The sequence below is a fragment of the Ranitomeya variabilis genome, chromosome 1 (genome assembly GCF_051348905.1).
Source record: "Ranitomeya variabilis isolate aRanVar5 chromosome 1, aRanVar5.hap1, whole genome shotgun sequence".
Classification (NCBI taxonomy): domain Eukaryota; kingdom Metazoa; phylum Chordata; class Amphibia; order Anura; family Dendrobatidae; genus Ranitomeya; species Ranitomeya variabilis.
In genome coordinates, this window is record NC_135232.1 from 28,758,016 (window position 1) to 28,778,319 (window position 20,304).

General features: G+C 45.1%; 1 protein-coding gene across 1 annotated transcript in view; it reads right to left on the reverse strand.

The window, feature by feature from the left end:
- Positions 1-20,304, reverse strand: part of SLC1A3 (solute carrier family 1 member 3) — a 95,253-nt gene that overhangs the window by 68,308 nt on the left and 6,641 nt on the right. The window contains exon 3 of the mRNA XM_077281616.1: positions 18,605-18,742. Within this exon, the coding sequence (XP_077137731.1) occupies positions 18,605-18,742 (138 nt within the window). The remainder of the gene's footprint in view (positions 1-18,604; positions 18,743-20,304) is intronic.

Genomic DNA, 20,304 nt, shown 5'->3' on the forward strand with positions numbered 1-20,304 from the left:
TCACCTACATCTTTTATTGGGCGCCCCTTAGCAGGACCACGGACCGGGTCAGGCCACCGTGACATCCCCAGAACCGAGAGAGACCCGGTACTGAGTACCCCGCTGTCCTGCATCTGGGGGCCGCTCCAACTTGGCGTCACGAACAGGATCTACTTAAGCCTGAGGAATCAGGTCATGTGTGCCTTGGAATTGTGACTGAATTGTGCTGGAATCGTGATTTATTGCAAAGACTGTGTATTGCTATTTGCCGCCAAAAAAAATCCCGGCAAAACCGCTGCCATTACAGCGCCACAAGGGGCGCAGGAGAAGAAGAAGGGCGTGGATTTGTGGGCGTGAATGAACTGAAGAGCGCGAAAGACAATGGCCGCCCAGTCTAAGTATTTCTGTACCTTGAGGACGTGTCCGTCAGCAGCCGAGATCCGCCTCCTGATTCTCAATGGAGGGCGGAGACAAAGAAAGCGAAACCGCCCACGAAGGAGAGAGCGGAAAAAGGAACAGGAAGAAGAAAACCAAGTGGAGGACGCCATGGCGAGCTGCCCAGGACCAGAGCGTGGGGTCAGAGCAGAGTACTCCCCCAGCTACCCGGAGGGGCACCGTAACCAGGCCTCCACCGCTGTTACTGATTTCCTGCAGGCCAGAATGGAGGAGTTGATTGACCGGCTCCTGCAGATGCGGGTAACCACCAGGGCCGCATACCGGACGACACCTGCGGAGGATTCCTCAACACCGCCACCGCTCCCTACATCGCTACAGGAGCCGCTGCCAACACCGTCGCGGACGCTGCCGCCAGCAGAGCCAGCCGACATTGAGGACACCGCTGCGGCAGGTAAGAATGCCGACCCTGCTCCGGTGACTGAGAAACTATTGATAGGCCCCATCGCAGAGCAACCTGCTGCCCTGACTAAGACTACCTCTGAACCGACGAGTCCCAGCACTACTACTACAGTGTGCATTATCTCTACTACTAAACTTACTACCAAAACTGACATTCGAACCCAGATTATACCTGAAAAACCGATTAGTGACATTGATACCGCATCGGATGAGAAGTCGAACACAGATCTTCCCAGGCCAGGAAGTGTTCGCTACCGAATGATGCCTTGCAACCTACTATGAGAATAAACCTCGGAGCCACGAGTATGTAAATAGTTAACTGTTTGTTTTCCTGCCGTCTTGCTGCCTTAAACCCGACCAGGGTTACCGTATTTTTTGGCATATAAGACGCACTTTTTCCCCCCCAAAAAAGGGGGGAAAATGGGGGGTGCGTCTTATATTCGCAATGCAGGCTTACCGAGGTGCGGCGGCAGAGGTGTGGCGATGAGGAGGCGCAGTGATCGGGGTCCCTTTCCCCGGTGAGGTGATGCAGCAGCCCCGGTAATGCAGCAGGGCCGGGTGAATCCTGTTGTTATCGGTGCGCGCGGCCATCTTCCTGAGGCAGCGCGTTCGCAGATGGAGCTCTGCTGCCCGGGGCTTCAGGAAAATGGCCGCGGGATGCCGCGCGTGCGCAGATGGGGATCGCGGCGGCCATTTTCCTGAAGCCCCGGGCAGCAGAGCTCCATCTGCGAACGCGCGGCCTCAGGAAGATGGCCGCGCGCACCGATAACAACAGGATTCACCCGGCCCTGCTGCATTACCGGGGCTGCTGCATCACCTCACCGGGGAAAGGGACCCCGCTCACTGCGCCTCCTCATCTCCACACCTCTGCCACCACAGTAACAACAGGATTCACCCGGCTCTGCTGCATTACCGGGCTGCTGCATCACCTCACCAGGGAAAGGGACCCCGCTCACTGCGCCTCCTCGTCTCCACACCTCTGCCGGTAACCACTGCTGCCACCCTCCCATGGACACCAGGCCGTGGCGTCGCCCACCTAAGCAGGAAGGGACCCTGCTCAGGTGCACGCTGTACCGCCTCACCCCACCTCTGCCGACACCATGCCTCCTGTGACCCTGCTCTGTCACCACCAGCCCACAGGTAAGATACTGTAAATTCGGACAATAAGACGGACCCCCATCTTATAAAAAATCTTTTTTTCTGCAATTTTCACCCCAAATTTGGGGTGCGTCTTATGGTCCGGTGCGTCTTATAGTCCGCGAAATACGGTAGTTCTTACAGGGATCCCTTCATTTACCCGGGATCACTATTGTTTTATGTTTTTGCACCAGTTTTCTAAATTGTTCTAAAAGACTGCCGAATCATAGATGGTGAACGATTCACAAACTGTTGCTGTAAATAGTTGCACCTTCTTAAAGGTGCCCCCTACTGGTTTTACAAGGAAAAGAGCTTTTTGAAGAGACTGTTCCTGGATACAGCGCAGAAGTTCTTGTTTACTGCAGACTAGCAAATTGATAGTTTGCACTACCTCAAAGAGACTTGAGATGTCCCTCTTAAAGGGAATGTTCATTGTTGCAATAAGCTGAAATATAATGTTGCCTTAAGAAAGTTAAATGGTAATAATGTTTTACATAGTAGTAGTATGTAGATAGAAAGATAGTGATAAGGAATAGAAATGTTGATAATGATATGTGAATAAAATTGAAGTTAAAGTGATTATCGGAACTAATGATAGAGAGCCAAAGAAAGATGCAGTAGGCCCGTGGGGGTAGACAAGACACAAACCAGCAGCGGATATCCTCACTTATCTTAATGTTTGCTCTACTGTATGTATCTAGCCTAGACAAATCTCTGCAGAATAAACCTCTGCAGCAGTGGATATCCTCTCTTGTCTTGATGTTTGCTCCATTGTATGTATCTAGCCTAGACAAACCTCTGTAGCACAATCCTCTGCAGCACCAGATATCCTCTATTGTCTTGATGTTTGCGCTACTGTATGCATCTAGCCTAGACAAGCCTCTGTAGCTCAAACCTCTGCAGCAGTGGGTATCCTCTTTTGTCTTGATGTTTGCTCTACTGTATGTATCTAGCCTAGACAAATCTCTGCAACACAAACCTCTGCAGCAGTGGATATCCTCTCTTGTGTTGATGTTTGCTCCATTGTAGGTATCTAGCCTAGACAAGCCTCTGTAGCACAAACCTCTGCAGCAGCGGATTTCCTCACTTGTTGATGAGAGTTACATTGTATCATTCTGTAATCCAGGCTGTGGAGCTCACAGAGGATTGTCTATACTGGCTGCAATTGTAGCAAACGTGAAAAGTATTAGGTCTTTCCACATTATCAGCCTTTGTATATATATATATATATATATATATATATATATATATATATAATTGTTAAAATGCACGGACACTAGGCAAAGATTTAGAAACCTATAAAGAACTGATGTTATACATTTGCAGAGCTTTTCATATACATACAAGTAGTTTCCTACCACACTGTATAATCAGATAATGCTTTGCCTTAACCCCCGGCCCATTCACTAACCCTATTGTTCTCCCTTTTATCGTGGGGGCAGAGTGTCATCTTACATAAATGGCTGGAATATATTATTACTGTATTGTAGAGATTTAGATCACCTAAGCAGAAGGTAATCCTCTTTTGTACAGTTGATATTTGATACCCAGGCACCACGACAGATGCTGGACGGGCTGGCTGTATCGTTGGCATTTGTATGGCACAATGCACTGCTCTCCAGGAATTATAGACCTGGTTTTGTCAGCAGCTCCTGGTCTGAGGGTTACTATGCCTGGTCAAAGTTTAAAAGTCCAGTGTTCTGTGCTGAGATAACTTTATATATGTCAGAGTTCTAACTTCTATGCTTCTGATACACAGATCAAAATCCCTGGTTATGGGCTCCTTTGGGGAGGAGGTTTCACTAAGCTATAAGTGTGGGTGAGAAAACAGACCAGAGGTGATGATGCAGTAGAACTGGACAAGCCAGACAGTATGTAGGTCTGCCAGGACCAGTAGAGCTGGATATGCCGCATGGCAAGTGGATTAGCAGGGCTGGAAGTGCTTGATACAGAGGAATCCAAGACGCAGACAGCACCTTGGAATAGTAGAAATGACTAGGCAAGCAGGTGCCTTAATGGAGCAGAGACGAGCACCTGAGAATAGCACAGCTGAGCCAGCAGTCAGGTACCTTGTTGTAACAGTGCTGAGTGTGTAGGCAGCACCCTGGAAGAACATAGATGAGTTGGCAGTCAGGCACCTTGTTGTTGTAGACCTAGGCATTTGGACATTACCTTGGAAAAAAAGAGCTGAGTTGGCAATCAGGCACCTTGTTCTAGCAGAACTGAGTGTGTGAACTGCACCCAAGAACAGCAGATCCAAGTCAACAATCTGGAACATAGCTGCGGCAGTGCAGGACGTGTGGACAGAACCCAGGAACAGCAGAGCTGATTTGGCAATCAGGAAATTTGTTGTAGCAGAGTTGAGTAGAGTTTATCGAGTGCCTCGCTTTGAAGTAGGTGCAGCAAGAGCCCAGTAGTAGCAGTTGATTAATTAGCTAGGGGGCTAGGTATAGTGATGCGCATTTTAGCAGGGTGCATTCCTAACTCAATACTCAGGCTTAGCGGGCTAGGAAACCTAAGAAGATGACAGCCGATGCACACAAATACGGAGGCAGATAGATAGCTGAAGCAGAGGGGAACAGTAGAAACATATGCTGGAGCCAGGAGAGGTAACATCCCTTCCAGGAACATGTTTGTGCTTCTGGACGGCCTGTGGGCAGAGTCTTTCCTTGGTCTCTCCTTGGTTTCTCTGGCTTAGAGCAGGAAGATAAGATTGCCCACAGGCCACCCCGGAGCACCGGCATCTCATTAACTGAAAACTTCCAACACTGATTACACAAGAACCACAAGACGGATTGCTTCAGCCCAGGTATCATTTTAATCAGTTTAACAGCGGCAACATGACAATGCCTGTAGTTTACTCAGCAAAATCCGGCTGACAGGATCACTTTCCATTTCTGACTGCCTGCAGCCACCACTTGATGGAACCTAGGAGCTGAAATTGTATTCCAGCCTAAGCACATTATGACCTGTCTACTGCATGGACCGGACCTCGTCCAACTGTGACTTACAGGAAACATCTGTGGGTCACAGATACAGATACAGTTGAATATAATAGTGGAACAGATGGCTCCTTCTCCCACAATTCAGCCTCTGTCAGAGGGGCTGTGGGGACATTATACTGTGTGTGGGGGCTGTGGGGACATTATACTGTGTGTGGGGGCATCATACTGTGTGTGGGGGCTGTGGGGACATTATACTGTGTGTGGGGGCATCAAACTGTGTGGGGCTGTGGGGACATTATACTGTGTGCGGGGGCTGTGAGAACATTATGCTGTGTGAAAGCATCATACTTTGTGTCCTCATACATTATACTGTGTGAGGGGCTGTGAGAACATTATGCTGTGTGGGGGCATCAAACTGTGTGGGGCTGTGGGGACATTATACTGTGTGAGGGGCTGTGAGAACATTATTCTGTGGGGACATTATACTGTGTGTAGGAGGCTATAGTGGCATCATACTGAGTATGGTGTATGTGGGGGAATCACACTGTGTGTGCGGTTCTTTTGGGGGCATCATACTTTGTGGAGGAAGCTGTTAATCAACGTACAAGGGATGAATAAAGGAAGAATTTGATTTGTAAACTTTATAAAAAGCAGTATAAGATAAGAAACGGACAATACCTCCGCATCAGGAGGAACTGTTCAGAGGAAGGTGTTTTTAGCACACAGGCATATGAACTGAGGAGCCACAAACGGATAATAGTGCCTCTAGACTCTAGAGGCACTATTATCCGTTTGTGGCTCCTCAAGTCTAGAGTGATCGGCATGTTTGACACACAAGCTGGTAATATTTATAGGATTCTTAGAAAACATTGGCAGATCCTACAGGCAGGTACGACTCTTGAGGATATCATCTCCCCTCAGCCTCAAATTACTTTCCGCAGGGGTAGGTCCCTTAAGGACCGGTTGGTGCACGGTCACTATGTAAGACCAAAATCTGAAGGTACATGGCTCGACAGAAAAGTCTGTGAACGCAGTATGGCGAACTGCACACACGCTATTGTGGCTAAGAGACGGAAGCGCAGACATGAGAGAACAGATAGGAATACAAGTTACAATAAGCTCTGGCGTAACAATTAGTAGCAGTAGCAGCGAGTCAGCAGACTTCTGCTCAATATTAAGTGTTACAATTAATACAAAATAAGGATAATAACATTAATAACAGGAATAAAAATCAGCTAAATTAATTTCAGCCATACATTGCAAAAGTAAATATTACCATATAGTGCTAGAGTGATACCAACACACAGAAACCAGATAATGCAGCTGTGGAAATAACAGTGCTGTCCAGTATCATACACTGCAAAACTGAATGCCGCCATACAGTGCTCAATTATCCTAACATATACTGGCTAAATAACACTTCCATATAACTGCCTAGAGGCCAATGCTATCCACTGCCACCACAGCCATACATTGATAAAAAAAAATACCACTGTACAATGCTCAAAATAATATCAGCATGCAGTGACTTAATAACACTTTTATACAAGTGCGTGAATAACATTGCTATCCAGTATCTCCACAGCCATACATTGCAACAGCAAATACCGTCATATAGTGCTCAAATAATACAAAATAACCATTCAATGCAAAAGTAAATATTGCCAGCCTTTCAGCGCTGGGGTCCTGGGTTCAAATCCTGTTTCTCCGGTTTCCTCCCACACTCTAATGTAGATTGTGAGCCCCAATGGGGACAGCGATAATGATGCCTGTAAAGCGCTGTGGGATTAATGGCACTATATGAGTGAGTAAACGAAATAAAACAAATAAGAATTAATTTTGCTGTATATGGGAGTAAAATAAAAAAAAAAAAAAACAGTGCTGAAATAATACCGACATACAGTGACCAAATAAAACTTGCATGCAGCGACTTAAATAACATTGCTATCCAGTGTTACCACGACCATAAAGTAAAAGTGAATAACACCATATAGTGTCCATATATCCTAACATATAGTGGCCAAATACCCATTCTATTCAGCTGCCTAAACACCAGTGGCATCCGGTACCACCACAGTCATACATAATAAATACCACCATACCTTGCTCAAAACAATACCAGTATACAGTAAAAAAAAACAAACTTCCATACGACTGCCTATATACCAATGCTATCCAGTGCTACCACAACCATGTACCGAAAGAGTATAACACCATATAGTGCCCTAATATCATACATACCACCATACCTTGCTCAAAACAATACCAGCATACAGTAAAAAAAATAAAACTTCCATACAACTGCCTATATACCAATGCTATCCACAACCAGGTACTGAAAGAGGATAACACCATATAGTGCCCTAATATCATACATACCACCATACCTTGCTCAAAACAATACCAACATACAGTAAAAAAAAATAAAACTTCCATACAACTGCCCATATACCAATGCTATCCACAAGCATGTACTGTAAGAGGATAACACCATATAGTGCCCTAATATCATAAATACTACCATACCTTGCTCAAAATAATACCAAAAAAACTAAATTTCCATACAACAGTCAAACTAAGAATTCTATTCCTTATTTTCATAGTCATACACTGCAAAAGTAAATACCACCATACAGTGCCGAAATGATACCAACATACAGCGGCCAAATAAAACTTATATAGAGCAGCCTAAATAGCAATGCTATCCAGTATCACCTAAACCATCCACTGCACAAATGAATACCGCCATGCAGTGCACTATTATGCTAATATACAATACCAATGCTATCAAGTGCCATCACATTGCAAAAGTGTCGCCAAACAGTGCGGAAATAATACCAACATACAGTGACAAAATTAAAACTCCATATACAGGTGCAAATCCTAAGATGGCATTCACACCTGGACCCTGGTACCTGAGGGGGCCCACATATACAGACACCAGTATTATAAATGGCCCATAATTAGGTGGAGGGGGCCGGTTCAAGACTGTACATTGGGGCCCATGAGCTTTGAGTTATGAGTATACATTGGGGGATTCATTCTTTTCAGCCGCAGATACTTGATACAGCGCAACAAGGAATGTGCACCATGGGCATCATATACATTTTCACATATTTGGCAAAGTGCACGAACAGCTGATGCTGAAATGAATCCAGGGACCTCCGCACAGGATATAGCTACATATGGGTCACAGCTGGGGGGGACGCTCCGGGGTCCACATATAGCGTTACTTACTGTGCTGCAGACCCTAATCGTACTGGGATTTCTGCACTAGAAAAAACATTTCAGATTCCCCGATGTGAAGTCAATCGAGGGCATCTCCCAATTCAGCCCAGTGACCTCAACGAAGGTCTGGAGGACCAGACACAGCATTGATTTCAATACACCTGATGTAATACTGCATTTCCCCTGTGGTGGTGCTGCAGGGAAATGAAACACTTGCTGTTTGATGCAATCACAGCTGATTGATAAGGAGGATCTGACATATTGTCAGGGTACCCTGCTAATAAAAAGTAGCGCACAACCCCTTCAGGGACCAATCTGTGCCCCCTGTTATGATCCGGTGAACTTGGAGCCGCATGAAAACTTTCTCTGGAGTCGGTGGAACCTGTACTGACCGCAAATCCTGAACTAACACCGCAACTAGAAGTAGCCGTGGGGTGTGCCTAACAAACCCTAGACACCTTGACACAGCCGGAGGACTAAATACCCCTATAGATAGAAATAGGAATGCTATCTTGCCTCAGAGCAGACCCCCAAAGGATAGGCAGCCCCCCACGAATAATGACTGTGAGTAGGAGAAGAATAGACACACGCAGGTAGAAAACAGGATTTAGCAAAAGAGGCCACTCTAGCTAAATAGGAAAGGATAGGACAGATTACTAGGCGGTCAGTATTAAAACCCCTCCAAAAATATCCACAACAGATAATACAAAAAGTTCCACAATCTAACTAAAGACATGGAATGTATATCTGCCACTCCAGAGAATCCAGCAAGACTGAGAAAATACTGACACAATCTAAGCTGGACAAGAAAACACAAAGAATAGCACTGAATTGTGAAGCACACAGCATGTGTGCCACAGGAAAAAAAAAACAGACACTTATCTTTGCTGATTTGGCAGAAAGACAGGAGGAACCAGGCAGAGGTCCACACCTCCCAACAACAATTGACAACTGGCAAGGACTAATGAATCCTGCACACCTAAATGCCCCAGTCAGAACTGCAATCAGCAGACACACCTGACCAGGACTGCAACCCAGGGACAACTGCATTACCACCTACTACCACCGGAGGGAACCCAAAAGCAGAATTCACAACAGTACCCTCCCCTTGAGGAGGGGTCACCGAACCCTCACCAGCGCCCCCAGGCTGATCAGGACGAGCCAGATGAAAGGCACAGACCAGATCAGCAGCATGGACATCAGAGGCAAAAACCCAAGAATTATCCTCCTGGCCATAACCCTTCCATTTGACAAGGTACTGAAGCCTCCGCCTCGAAAAACGAAAATCCAAAATCTTCTCAACCACATACTCCAACTCCCCATCAACCAAAACAGGGGCCGGAGGATCAACAGAGGGAACAACGGGCACCACATATTTCCGCAATAAAGATCTATGGAAGACATTATGGATAGCAAAAGAGGCCGGAAGCGCCAATCGAAAAGACACCGGATTAATAATCTCAGAAATCCCATAAGGACCAATAAACTGAGGCTTAAACTTAGGGGAAGAGACCTTCATAGGAACATGATGGGAAGACAACCAAACCAAATCCCCAACCCGAATCCGGGAACCAACACACCGACGACGGTTAGCAAAACGCTGAGCCTCCTCCTGAGACAACACCAAATTGTCCGCCACATGAGCCCAAATCTGCTGCAACCTGTCAACCACAGAATCCACACCAGGACAGTCAGAAGGCTCAACCTGCCCTGAAGAAAAACGAGGATGAAAACCAAAATTACAAAAAAAAGGCGAAACAGAGGTAGCCGAACTAGCCCAATTATTAAGGGCAAACTCGGCCAATGGCAAAAAGGCCACCCAATCATCCTGATCGGCAGACACAAAGCATCTCAAATAAGTCTCCAAAGTCTGATTAGTTCACTCGGTCTGGCCATTTGTCTGAGGATGAAATGCAGAAGAAAAAGACAAATCAATGCCCAGCCTAGCACAAAAGGCCCGCCAAAACCTAGAAACATGAGTAAAGAAAATCGGCGCGCACTCAGGGTAATGGGGGAGCGAGGTGCAGGTGTAGTGGGCTGTATGAGCCCCACGTACATAGAGAATATAGTACACCGCACACTCTGTATGTGTATTTGCAAAATAGTGAAAAGTTTATTTGACATGAAAAGCGACCAGAGGTAATTATTATGACGTTTCGGCCCTACCAGGGCCTTAATCATACAATCGCTTTAATGTGCACAGAGAAGAGGGAAGAGTCCTTGTAGTTAAAGGCATACACTTAAATGCCGAGTAGTAATGCGTACACTAACGCAAAAGTAGCCCTGAGGTGGGTTCTGTGAACCTGGTAAGTGTAGTTACTGTGCGGCGCTCCCGCGCCCTGCTGCCGGTGTGTAGCGTGGCCGGCGCCGCAATGTTTTATGAGCGCTAACCTTAACCTTTATGAGCGCTCATAAAACATTACGGCGCCGGCCACGCTACACACCGGCAGCAGGGCGCGGGAGCGCCACACAGTAACTACACTTACCAGGTTCACAGAACCCACCTCAGGGCTACTTTTGCGTTAGTATACGCATTACTACTCGGGCTCGGCATTTAAGTGTATGCCTTTAACTACAAGGACTCTTCCCTCTTCTCTGTGCACATTAAAGCGATTGTATGATTAAGGCCCTGGTAGGGCCGAAACGTCATAATAATTACCTCTGGTTGCTTTTCATGTCAAATAAACTTTTCACTATTTTGCAAATACACATACAGAGTGTGCGGTGTACTATATTCTCTAAAAACCTAGAAACAAACTGGGAACCTCTGTCGGACACAATATTCTCCGGAATGCCATGCAAACGAACCACATGCTGAAAAAACAAAGGAACCAAATCAGAAGAGGAAGGCAACTTAGGCAAAGGTACCAAATGGACCATCTTAGAAAACCGGTCACAAACAACCCAGATAACCGATATCCTCTGGGAAACCGGAAGATCAGAAATAAAATCCATAGAAATATGGAAAAGTAACCCACTAGCACGGGAACAACAAGGCTTGGCCCGCGCACAAGTCCCACAGGACTGCACAAAAGAACGCACATCACGTGACAACGAAGGCCACCAAAAGGACCTACCAACCAAATCTCTGGTACCAAAAATACCAGGATGACCAGCCAACACAGAACAGTGAACCTCAGAAATCACTCTACTAGTCCATCTGTCAGGAACAAACAATTTCCCCACAGGACAGCGGTCAGGTCTATCAGCCTGAAATTCCTGAAGAACCCGCCGTAAATCAGGGGAAATGGCAGAAAGGACCACCCCTTCTTTCAGAATGCCGACCGGTTCAAGGACCTCAGGAGAATCAGGCAAAAAACTCCTAGAGAGGGCATCAGCCTTAATATTCTTAGAACCCGGAAGATACGAAACCACAAAATCAAAACGGGAGAAAAACAAGGACCATCGAGCCTGTCTAGGACTCAGCCGTTTGGCAGACTCGAGGTAAATCAAATTCTTATGATCGGTCAGGACCACAATACGGTGCTTAGCTCCCTCAAGCCAATGTCGCCACTCCTCAAACGCCCACTTCATAGCCAACAACTCCCGATTGCCGACATCATAATTGCGTTCAGCAGGCGAAAAACTTGCGGGAGAAGAAGGCACACGGTTTCATCAAAGAACCATCAGAATTCCTCTGAGACAAAACGGCCCCTGCCCCAATCTCAGAAGCATCAACCTCAACCTGAAACGGAAGAGAAACATCTGGTTGGCGCAACACCGGAGCAGAAGTAAATCGGCGTTTAAGCTCCTGAAAGGCAGAGACAGCCGCAGAGGACCAATTCGCCACATCAGCGCCTTTTTTCGTCAAATCAGTCAAGGGTTTAACCACGCTGGAGAAGTTAGCAATGAACCGGCGATAAAAATTTGCAAAACCCAAAAATTTATGAAGGCTCTTCATTGATGTGGGTTGAATCCAATCATGAATGGCCTGAACCTTAACCGGATCCGGTCCACACCTCCCAACAACAATTGACAACTGGCAAGGACTAATGAATCCTGCACACCTAAATACCCCAGTCAGAACTGCAATCAGCAGACACACCTGACCAGGACTGCAACCCAGGGACAACTGCATTACCACCTACCACCACCGGAGGGAACCCAAAAGCAGAATTCACAACAGCCCCCCAAAAAAGTCATTATTCTTGGGGGCACGTCTAGCCCAGTTCCAGGATTACTCTTGCCCAAACTCTCTTCCTTATTTGCCAAGATAGGCATGTCGGTGGATAAGGGTCAAGCCTGAGCTGTGGCCCCATTTTTCCGCGTTGGTTCATCTATCTCCGATCTAGCTGCTGCATATCCCGCTACATGCTATTATACTATTATAACTTACAGGCATGTCCCCTTTAAGAATAATAATAGTCCACAATCATTTCTGTAAACTGCTCATAGCAGCTCGACTGATACTATCAAACTATGCTGGATAATGCCCCCCGTGGGCGTCTGTCTCAATCGTGACCATTGTAGATCTATAACACTAGAAATGCAAAGAGAGACCCAGATATCAACCAGTGAAAGGGTGTAGGACTGTAGAGAGGTTAGTAAGAGGTAAAGGATATGGATGCCATCGGGAGCATTTTTTTTTTTTTTACTAAATGTGTGTATTTAGTTCTAAGAAAAATGTTTGCAATAAAGTCTTTTTGCATTGTTTAGCTTTTAAATAGGTCCCATCGCTTGCTCAAAAAAAGTAAAATAGCTTGTAAAAATCCTTGAGCTCCCCTGATTCTATGACTTTTTTCCCTTTTGCGATGCGTCGCTGCATCGCGGAGATATTCACATTTGTTGCTTTTGGAATCCAGCATGTGAAATCTCTGCTTGCATTACAACTGTGCGCTATCACCCTTCCATCCCAATCCATGCTAATCACAGCTCAGCAGCTGATCTAGCAGTCTCAGATGCTACTGCGCTGTGATATGCAGGGTCTGGGATGGAGGAGAAACTCTGAAGAAAAGCCCAGTTGGTTTGCAAGTAGAGATTTCACATACTGCGCTCCAAAAGCAACAAATGTGAATATCTCTGCAATGGAGCAACATAGTTCAAAATGGAAAAAAACGTCAGAATCGGGAGAACTCAGGGAATTTTTTAGCAAGTGACAGGTCCTCCTGTTTGTTTCCTTGCACATTGCTGGCTGCAGAATGAGCTGAACTAAAAATTAATCAGTGAGCTCTGTTCTGAGTTTGTAAACTTTTTTATTGAGCTCTTTTCATCTGATTTCTGAAAAGAAATGACATTTAAGTTGAGCTGAACTTTGATGTGGTCATAAATCACCACAGATATAAGAGTTACAAACTCTGCCAGCAGAACCAGCTTACTGACTGATTCTTAGTTAATTCATCCTGTAGCCAACAATAGACACTGCACCACAAAGCCCAGGATTAAGACATAAAGACATGGCAGCTCTCTTTCAAAAACAGCGCCACACCTATCCACAGGATGTGTGAGGTATTGCAACTCAACTTTGTTCAGCTGGATGGAGCAGAGCTGCAATACCAGACACAACCCAAATATACATGTGGCGCTATTTCTGAAAGAGAACAAGCATTTTTTTAAAATCCTGCACAACCCCTTTAATATTTCGTGCCCAATACAAGATCTTCCCAAACCTCCTGATAGTCAGAATTTAGATTTTTTTTCACCCTCTTACGCCATTTGGAAACTTTTTTTCCCCCCATTTTTCCATACATTATATGATAGATTGAAAACTACAACTCGTCTGTATGGCGATGTCAAGGGAGAAATGAAAACAAAAGTTATGGCTCTTGGAAGAAGAAAAGAAGAAAAACTGAAAACACCAAAAGCAAAAACTGGCCCCTGTCAGGAAGGGGTTAATTAAAAAAAATAGGTAAAGTATCAAAATAAACAAATAAACAAAGTAATTGATGACATTAAACATGAACTACGTGAGACTTTCCCTTTATGGAATGCCTGTAACCATTGCAAATGCTTGAACCTTCAAGCATAGACCTAATTTTTCTGGCTGCTTTCTTTCAAAAAAGAGCGCCACTCCTGTCCACTGGTTGTGTGTGGTATTGCAGCTCGTCCTTATTTGTTTCAATGGAGCTGAGCTGCAATACCAAACACAACCAGTAGACAGTTGTGGCGCTGTTTCTGAACAAAAGCAATCACAGAGAACATGAAGCAGGAGTACAGAACTTGACTGATTGTCCCCAAGTCTTTGAAGTCAGCATTTAACTATTTTTTCACCCTTTTATCCTTACGGCACACTGATTTCCGATGTGATCAATGGTGGGCAGAGAGCGTAGGGGGTATAAAAAAATTCACACGGCCTAAATCATTGTAGAGAAGAAGGATGGGGACAATGGACATTCCTGAATGAGTCACCTCCAGTAATGGGGCAGCCATTCAGCTCAGTGTTCTGGAGCACCGACTGCGGCCCGTGTTCCTTGGCGAGGACCATTCAGCGCTGAGGTCATGACTTTGCGGCCAGTTAATCTCTGGATGATGCGGTTACGTAAGATCAGAGGTCGGAGAAAGTTTTTTTTTCTTATGAGGCTCCATGCTCGTTAGATGATGACGCACTAATATTGCAACATTTCTTCTTGATTGCAACATATGCTATGCTACATGTTGTTACATGTTGTTACATAGCTTTATCTCTTCCCGTTATCTTACCCATCTTGGGGTCCTGTGGTGTAGAATGGAGGAGATCTGAGTAGCCCAGGGCATAAAAATGAAATAGAAGCGCAAAAATGTCACCTCTCACTGTCAAAATGATACATTTACCAGTCCCTAGCCCTCGGCAATCTTAGCTGAGCGGATGGCAAGTGATCCTTCTTCTAGTAGTGAGTGGCCAGAAAGTAGGAGCAGCAGGGTTCGGGTGAAGGCTCAAGATGACATGTTGGTGCGCTAAGCTTAGGATTAGAGTGAGGGTTAGGGATAGTGCTAGCGTTAGGAAGAGTGCTATGGCTAGAGTTAGGGATTGTGCTAAGGTTAGGGCTAGAATTAGAGTTAGGTCTAGGGATACAATAGTACTACGGTTAGGGATAGTGCTAGGGTTTGGCCTTGGGTTAGCATTAGCTCTAGGGATAGGATAGTACTATGGTTAGGGGTAGCGCTAGGGTTAGGGCTAGAATTAGAGTTAGGTCTAGGGATACAATAGTACTACGGTTAGGGATAGTGCTACAGTTAGGGACAGTGCTAAGGGTTGGGCTAGGGTTAAGGATAGTACTAAGGTTTGGGATAGGGTTAGCATTAGCTCTAGGGATAGGATAGTACTATGGTTAGGGGTAGTTCTAGGGTTAGGGCTTTGGGCTAGGGTTAGCAATAGCTCTAGGAATAGCATGGTACTCTGGTTAGGGATAATGCTGGTTTTAAGGATTGTGCTAGGGTTAGGTATAGTGCTGGGGTTAGGGATAGTGCTGGGGATAAGGCAAAGATTAGGGATAGTGCTAGAGTTAGGGATAGTGCTAAGGTTAGGGCTAGAGTTAGCATTAGCTCTAGGGATAGAATAGTACTGTGGTTAAGGATAGTGCTGGGCTTAGGGATGGTGCTAGGGTTAGAGATAGCGCTGGTGTTATAGTGCTGGGGTTAGGGATAGTGCTGGGGTTACAGATAGTGCTGGGGTTATAGTGCTAGGGTTAGGGATAGTGCTGGTGTTAGGATAGTGCTAGGGATAGGGCAAGGGTTAGGGATAGTGCTAAGGTTAGGGCTAGGGTTAGCATTAGCTCTACGGATAGAGTAGAATTATGGTTAAGGATAGTGCTGGGCTTAGAGTTGTGCTGGGGTTAGGCATAGTGCTAAGGTTAGGGTTAGGGTTCGCATTAGCTAGGATAGGCTAGTACTATGGTTAGGGATAGTGCTAAGCTTAGGGATCGTACTAGGGTTAGGGATGGTGCTATGGATAGGGATAGTGCTGGGGTTAGGGATAGTGCTAAGGTTAGGGCTAGGGTTAGCATTAGCTTTAGGGATAGGGTAGTACTATGGATAAGGATAGTACTGGGCTTAGGGATGGTGCTAGGGCTAGCATGAGCTCTAAGGGTAGGACAGTACTATGATTAGGGATAGTGCTAGGGTTAGCTTTATGGCTAGGATAAGAAAATAGTTCCAAAAAATGTAATAATGCAATAAAGACCTAATAAGTTACAAATATTACAATGTACAGTGGGTATGGAAAGTATTAAGACTCCTTTACATTTTCACTCTTTGTTTCATTGCAGCCATTTGGTAAATTCAAAAAAGTTCATTTTTTTTCTCATTAATGTCCACTCTGCACCCCATCTTTACTGAAAAAAAGAAATGTAGAAATATTTGCAAATTTAATAAAAAAGAAAAACTGAAATATTACGTGGCCATAAGAATTCAGACCCTTTGCTCAGACACTCATATTTAAATCACATGCTGACCATTTCCTTGTGATCCTCCTTGAGATGGTTCTACTCCTTCATTGGAGTCCAGCTGTGTGTAAACTGATAGGACTTGATTTGTAAAGGCGCACACCTGTCTATATAAGACCTCACAGCTCACAGTGCATGTCAGACCAAATGAGAATCATGAGGTCAAAGGAACTGGCCAAGGAGCTCAGAGACAGAATTGTGGCAAGGCACAGATCTGGGCAAGGTTACAACAGAATTTCTGCAGTACTCAAGGTTCCTAAGAGCACAGTGGCCTCCATAATCCTTAAATGGAAGAAGTTTGGGACCACCAGAAGTCTTCCTAGACCTGGCCGTCCAGCCAAACTGAGCAATCGTAGGAGAAGAGCTTTGATGAGATAGGTAAAGAAGAACCCCAAGATCACTGTGGCTGAGCTCCATAGATGCAGTAGGGAGATGGGAGAAAGTTCCACAAAGTCAACTATCACTGCAGCCCTCCACCAGTCGGGCCTTTACGGCAGAGTGGCCTGACGGAAGCCTCTCCTCAGTGTAACACATATGAAAGCCCTCATAGAGTTTGCTAAAAAAACACATGAAGGACTCCCAGACTATGAGAAATGAGATTCTCTGGTCTGATGAGACGAAGATAGACCTTTTTGGTGATAATTCTAAGCGGTATGTGTGGAGAAAACCAGGCACTGCTCATCACCTGCCCAATACAATCCCAACAGTGAAACATGGTGGTGGCATCATCATGCTATGGGGTGTTATTCAGCTGCAGGGACAGGACGACTGGTTGTCATTGAAGGAAACATGAATGCGGCCAAGTACAGAGATATCCTGGATGTAAACCTCTTCCAGAGTGCTCTGGACCTCAGACTTGGCCGAAGGTTCACCTTCCAACAAGACAATGACCCTAAGCACACAGCTAAAATAACAAAGGAGCGGCTTCAGAACAACTCTGTGACCATTCCTGACCGGCCCAGCCAGAGCCCTGACCTAAACCCAACTGAGCATCTCTGGAGAGCCCTGAAAATGGCATCCACCAACGTTCACCATCCAACCTGACGGAGCTGGAGAGGATCTGCAAGGAAGAATGGCCGAGGATCCCCAAATCCAGGGGAGAAAAACTTGTTACATCCTTCCCAAGACGACTCACGGCTGTACGAGCTCAAAAGGGGCTTCTACCCAATACTGAGCAAAGGGTCTGAAGACTTATGACCATGGGATATTTCAGTTTTTCTTTTGTATTAAATTTGCAAAAATTTCTACGTTTCTGTTTTTTCAGTAAAGATGGGGTGCAGAGTGAACATTAATAAGGAAAAATGAACTTTATAGAATTTACCAAATGACTGCAATGAAACAAAGAGTGAACAATGTACAGGGGTCTGAATACTTTCCGTACCCGCTGTATTTGTTTAGGGACCGTTCTGGAGTCTAGTTTGGGGTCTGTATGTGTTGTGCGGCTTTGGTCTGGGGTCTGTATTTGTTTAGAGGGTCTTGTTTAAAGTCTGTATTTAGGCAGTCTGGTCTGAGGTCTTTATTTTTTAGGTATTTGGTCTGAGGTCTGTATTTGTTTAGGGGGTCTAGTTGGGGGGGTCTGAATGTGTTAAGTCTGGTTTGGGGGTCTTTCTTCATTTTGAGGCATAGTAAGGAGGTCATAGGCACTAATAGTAATTCGAGTGGGATATTTTGAGGGTATGTCCTATAGAAGAGCACACATCACATGGTGGAAGGTGTCACATTGATCTGCATTAGAGCTGCATACACTATACATTATGAGGGCTGGCTGCTTCATTTGTTCAGTTAAATGCAAAAAAAATGTAGATGTAAAGGTAGATTTACTTACAGGTCCTTTTATTAGTTCGACTATCAAAACGGCAATTTATTTTATTTATTAATTAATGTATTTTGCTTTGTTCATATAATCCAAAAATGATACATTTCCCTAAAAGAGCGCCACCCCTGTCCACAGGTTATATGTGGTATTGCAGTGCAGCAATATTCACTTCGATGAGTCTGAGCTGCAATACCAGACACAACCTGAGGACAGGTGTGGCGCTATTTCTGAAAGAGGTCTAACACGTACAGCGCCTTGAACAAGAAGGAGGGTACGCTTATTCCTACCTGTAACCAAACTGGACACGATGAGAGGGAGGACGAGCATCTGCAGCATTCTCATCAGCAGCTCTCCAGGAAAAGAGAAGTACTTGATCTCCCGGAAGGACATTTTATAGGATCGGACAGAAAATCCCAGGATGATACCTGTGGGGACGGAGAAGAAGAGTCACACGGAAGAACTGCTGCACATATTGGCCATAGCAGTAGGGGTACATGGCGGTGCACCTGACCTCGACTATCCCTACCTCCTGTATTAACCCTCCCAGGAAGCTGAGATATGAGGTGCTGCAGGAAAGTGCCCCTAGTGGGGAAATATGTGTAAATGCCGCTGTTCTCCTGAATCCGGCAATGTTTTTCTTTTGTTCCTGTGCCTCTTTGTTCCTGAGATATGGCCATTTCTTTCCTTTAGAATTTTTTTCTCATTTTAGCCAACTGGGTGTGGTCATAAAACCCCATTAAGGACCACACCCATTTAGCTAAAAAAAAACACCTGCCAGATTTATATACAGGGAAGATGGAGTCATATCTCGGGAACGGAGAGGTGCAGGAACAAAAGAAAAATATTGCCGGATTCAGGAGAACAGCGGAATTTACACTGGGTAAAACAAAATACATATTTATGGCAAGTGAAGTATTCTTTAAATGGAGCACTGATAAAGGGTTCTATAATACGTAAGTATAAGTTATCAGATTGTGTGCTGTTTTTGGTAACCTGTATTCTCTGAGTGGAGCATTGAGAGTTTAGTGCTGTCTATGGCAGCCAGTATTCTGCAAATGGAGCATTCTGATAGGGATCTATAACACTTTTAAAGTTATCAGATTATGTGCTGTTTTTTGCATCCTGTATTCTGTGAATGGAACATAGAGGTTTTAGTGCTGTGTATGGCAGCCTGTATTCTGTGAATGGAGCATTGAGATTTTAGTGCTGTGTATGGCAGCCTGTAGTCTGTGAATGGAGCATTGAGATTTTAGTGCTGTGTATGGCAGCCTGTAGTCTGTGAATGGAGCATTGAGATTTTAGTGCTGTGTATGGCAGCCTGTAGTCTGTGAATGGAGCATTGAGATTTTAGTGCTGTGTATGGCAGCCTGTAGTCTGTGAATGGAGCATTGAGATTTTAGTGCTGTGTATGGCAGCCTGTAGTCTGTGAATGGAGCATTGAGATTTTAGTGCTGTGTATGGCAGCCTGTATTCTGTGAATGGAGCATTGAGATTTTAGTGCTGTGTATGGCAGCCTGTAGTCTGTGAATGGAGCATTGAGATTTTAGTGCTGTGTATGGCAGCCTGTAGTCTGTGAATGGAGCATTGAGATTTTAGTGCTGTGTATGGCAGCCTGTAGTCTGTGAATGGAGCATTGAGATTTTAGTGCTGTGTATGGCAGCCTGTATTCTGTGAATGGAGCATTGAGATTTTAGTGCTGTGTATGGCAGCCTGTAGTCTGTGAATGGAACATAGAGATTTTAGTGCTGTGTATGGCAGCCTGTATTCTGTGAATGGAGCATTGAAATTTTAGTGCTGTTTATGGCAGCCTTTATGTTGTGAATAGAGCATTGAGATTTTGGTGCTGTGTATGGCAGCCTGTATTCTGCAAATGGAGCTTACAGAAGGTGATTTGTATCACATTTAAAGTCATCATTTTGAGCTTTTTTGGCAACCTGTGTCCTGTCACTGGAGCATTGAGATTTACAGCCTGTATTCTGTAAATGGA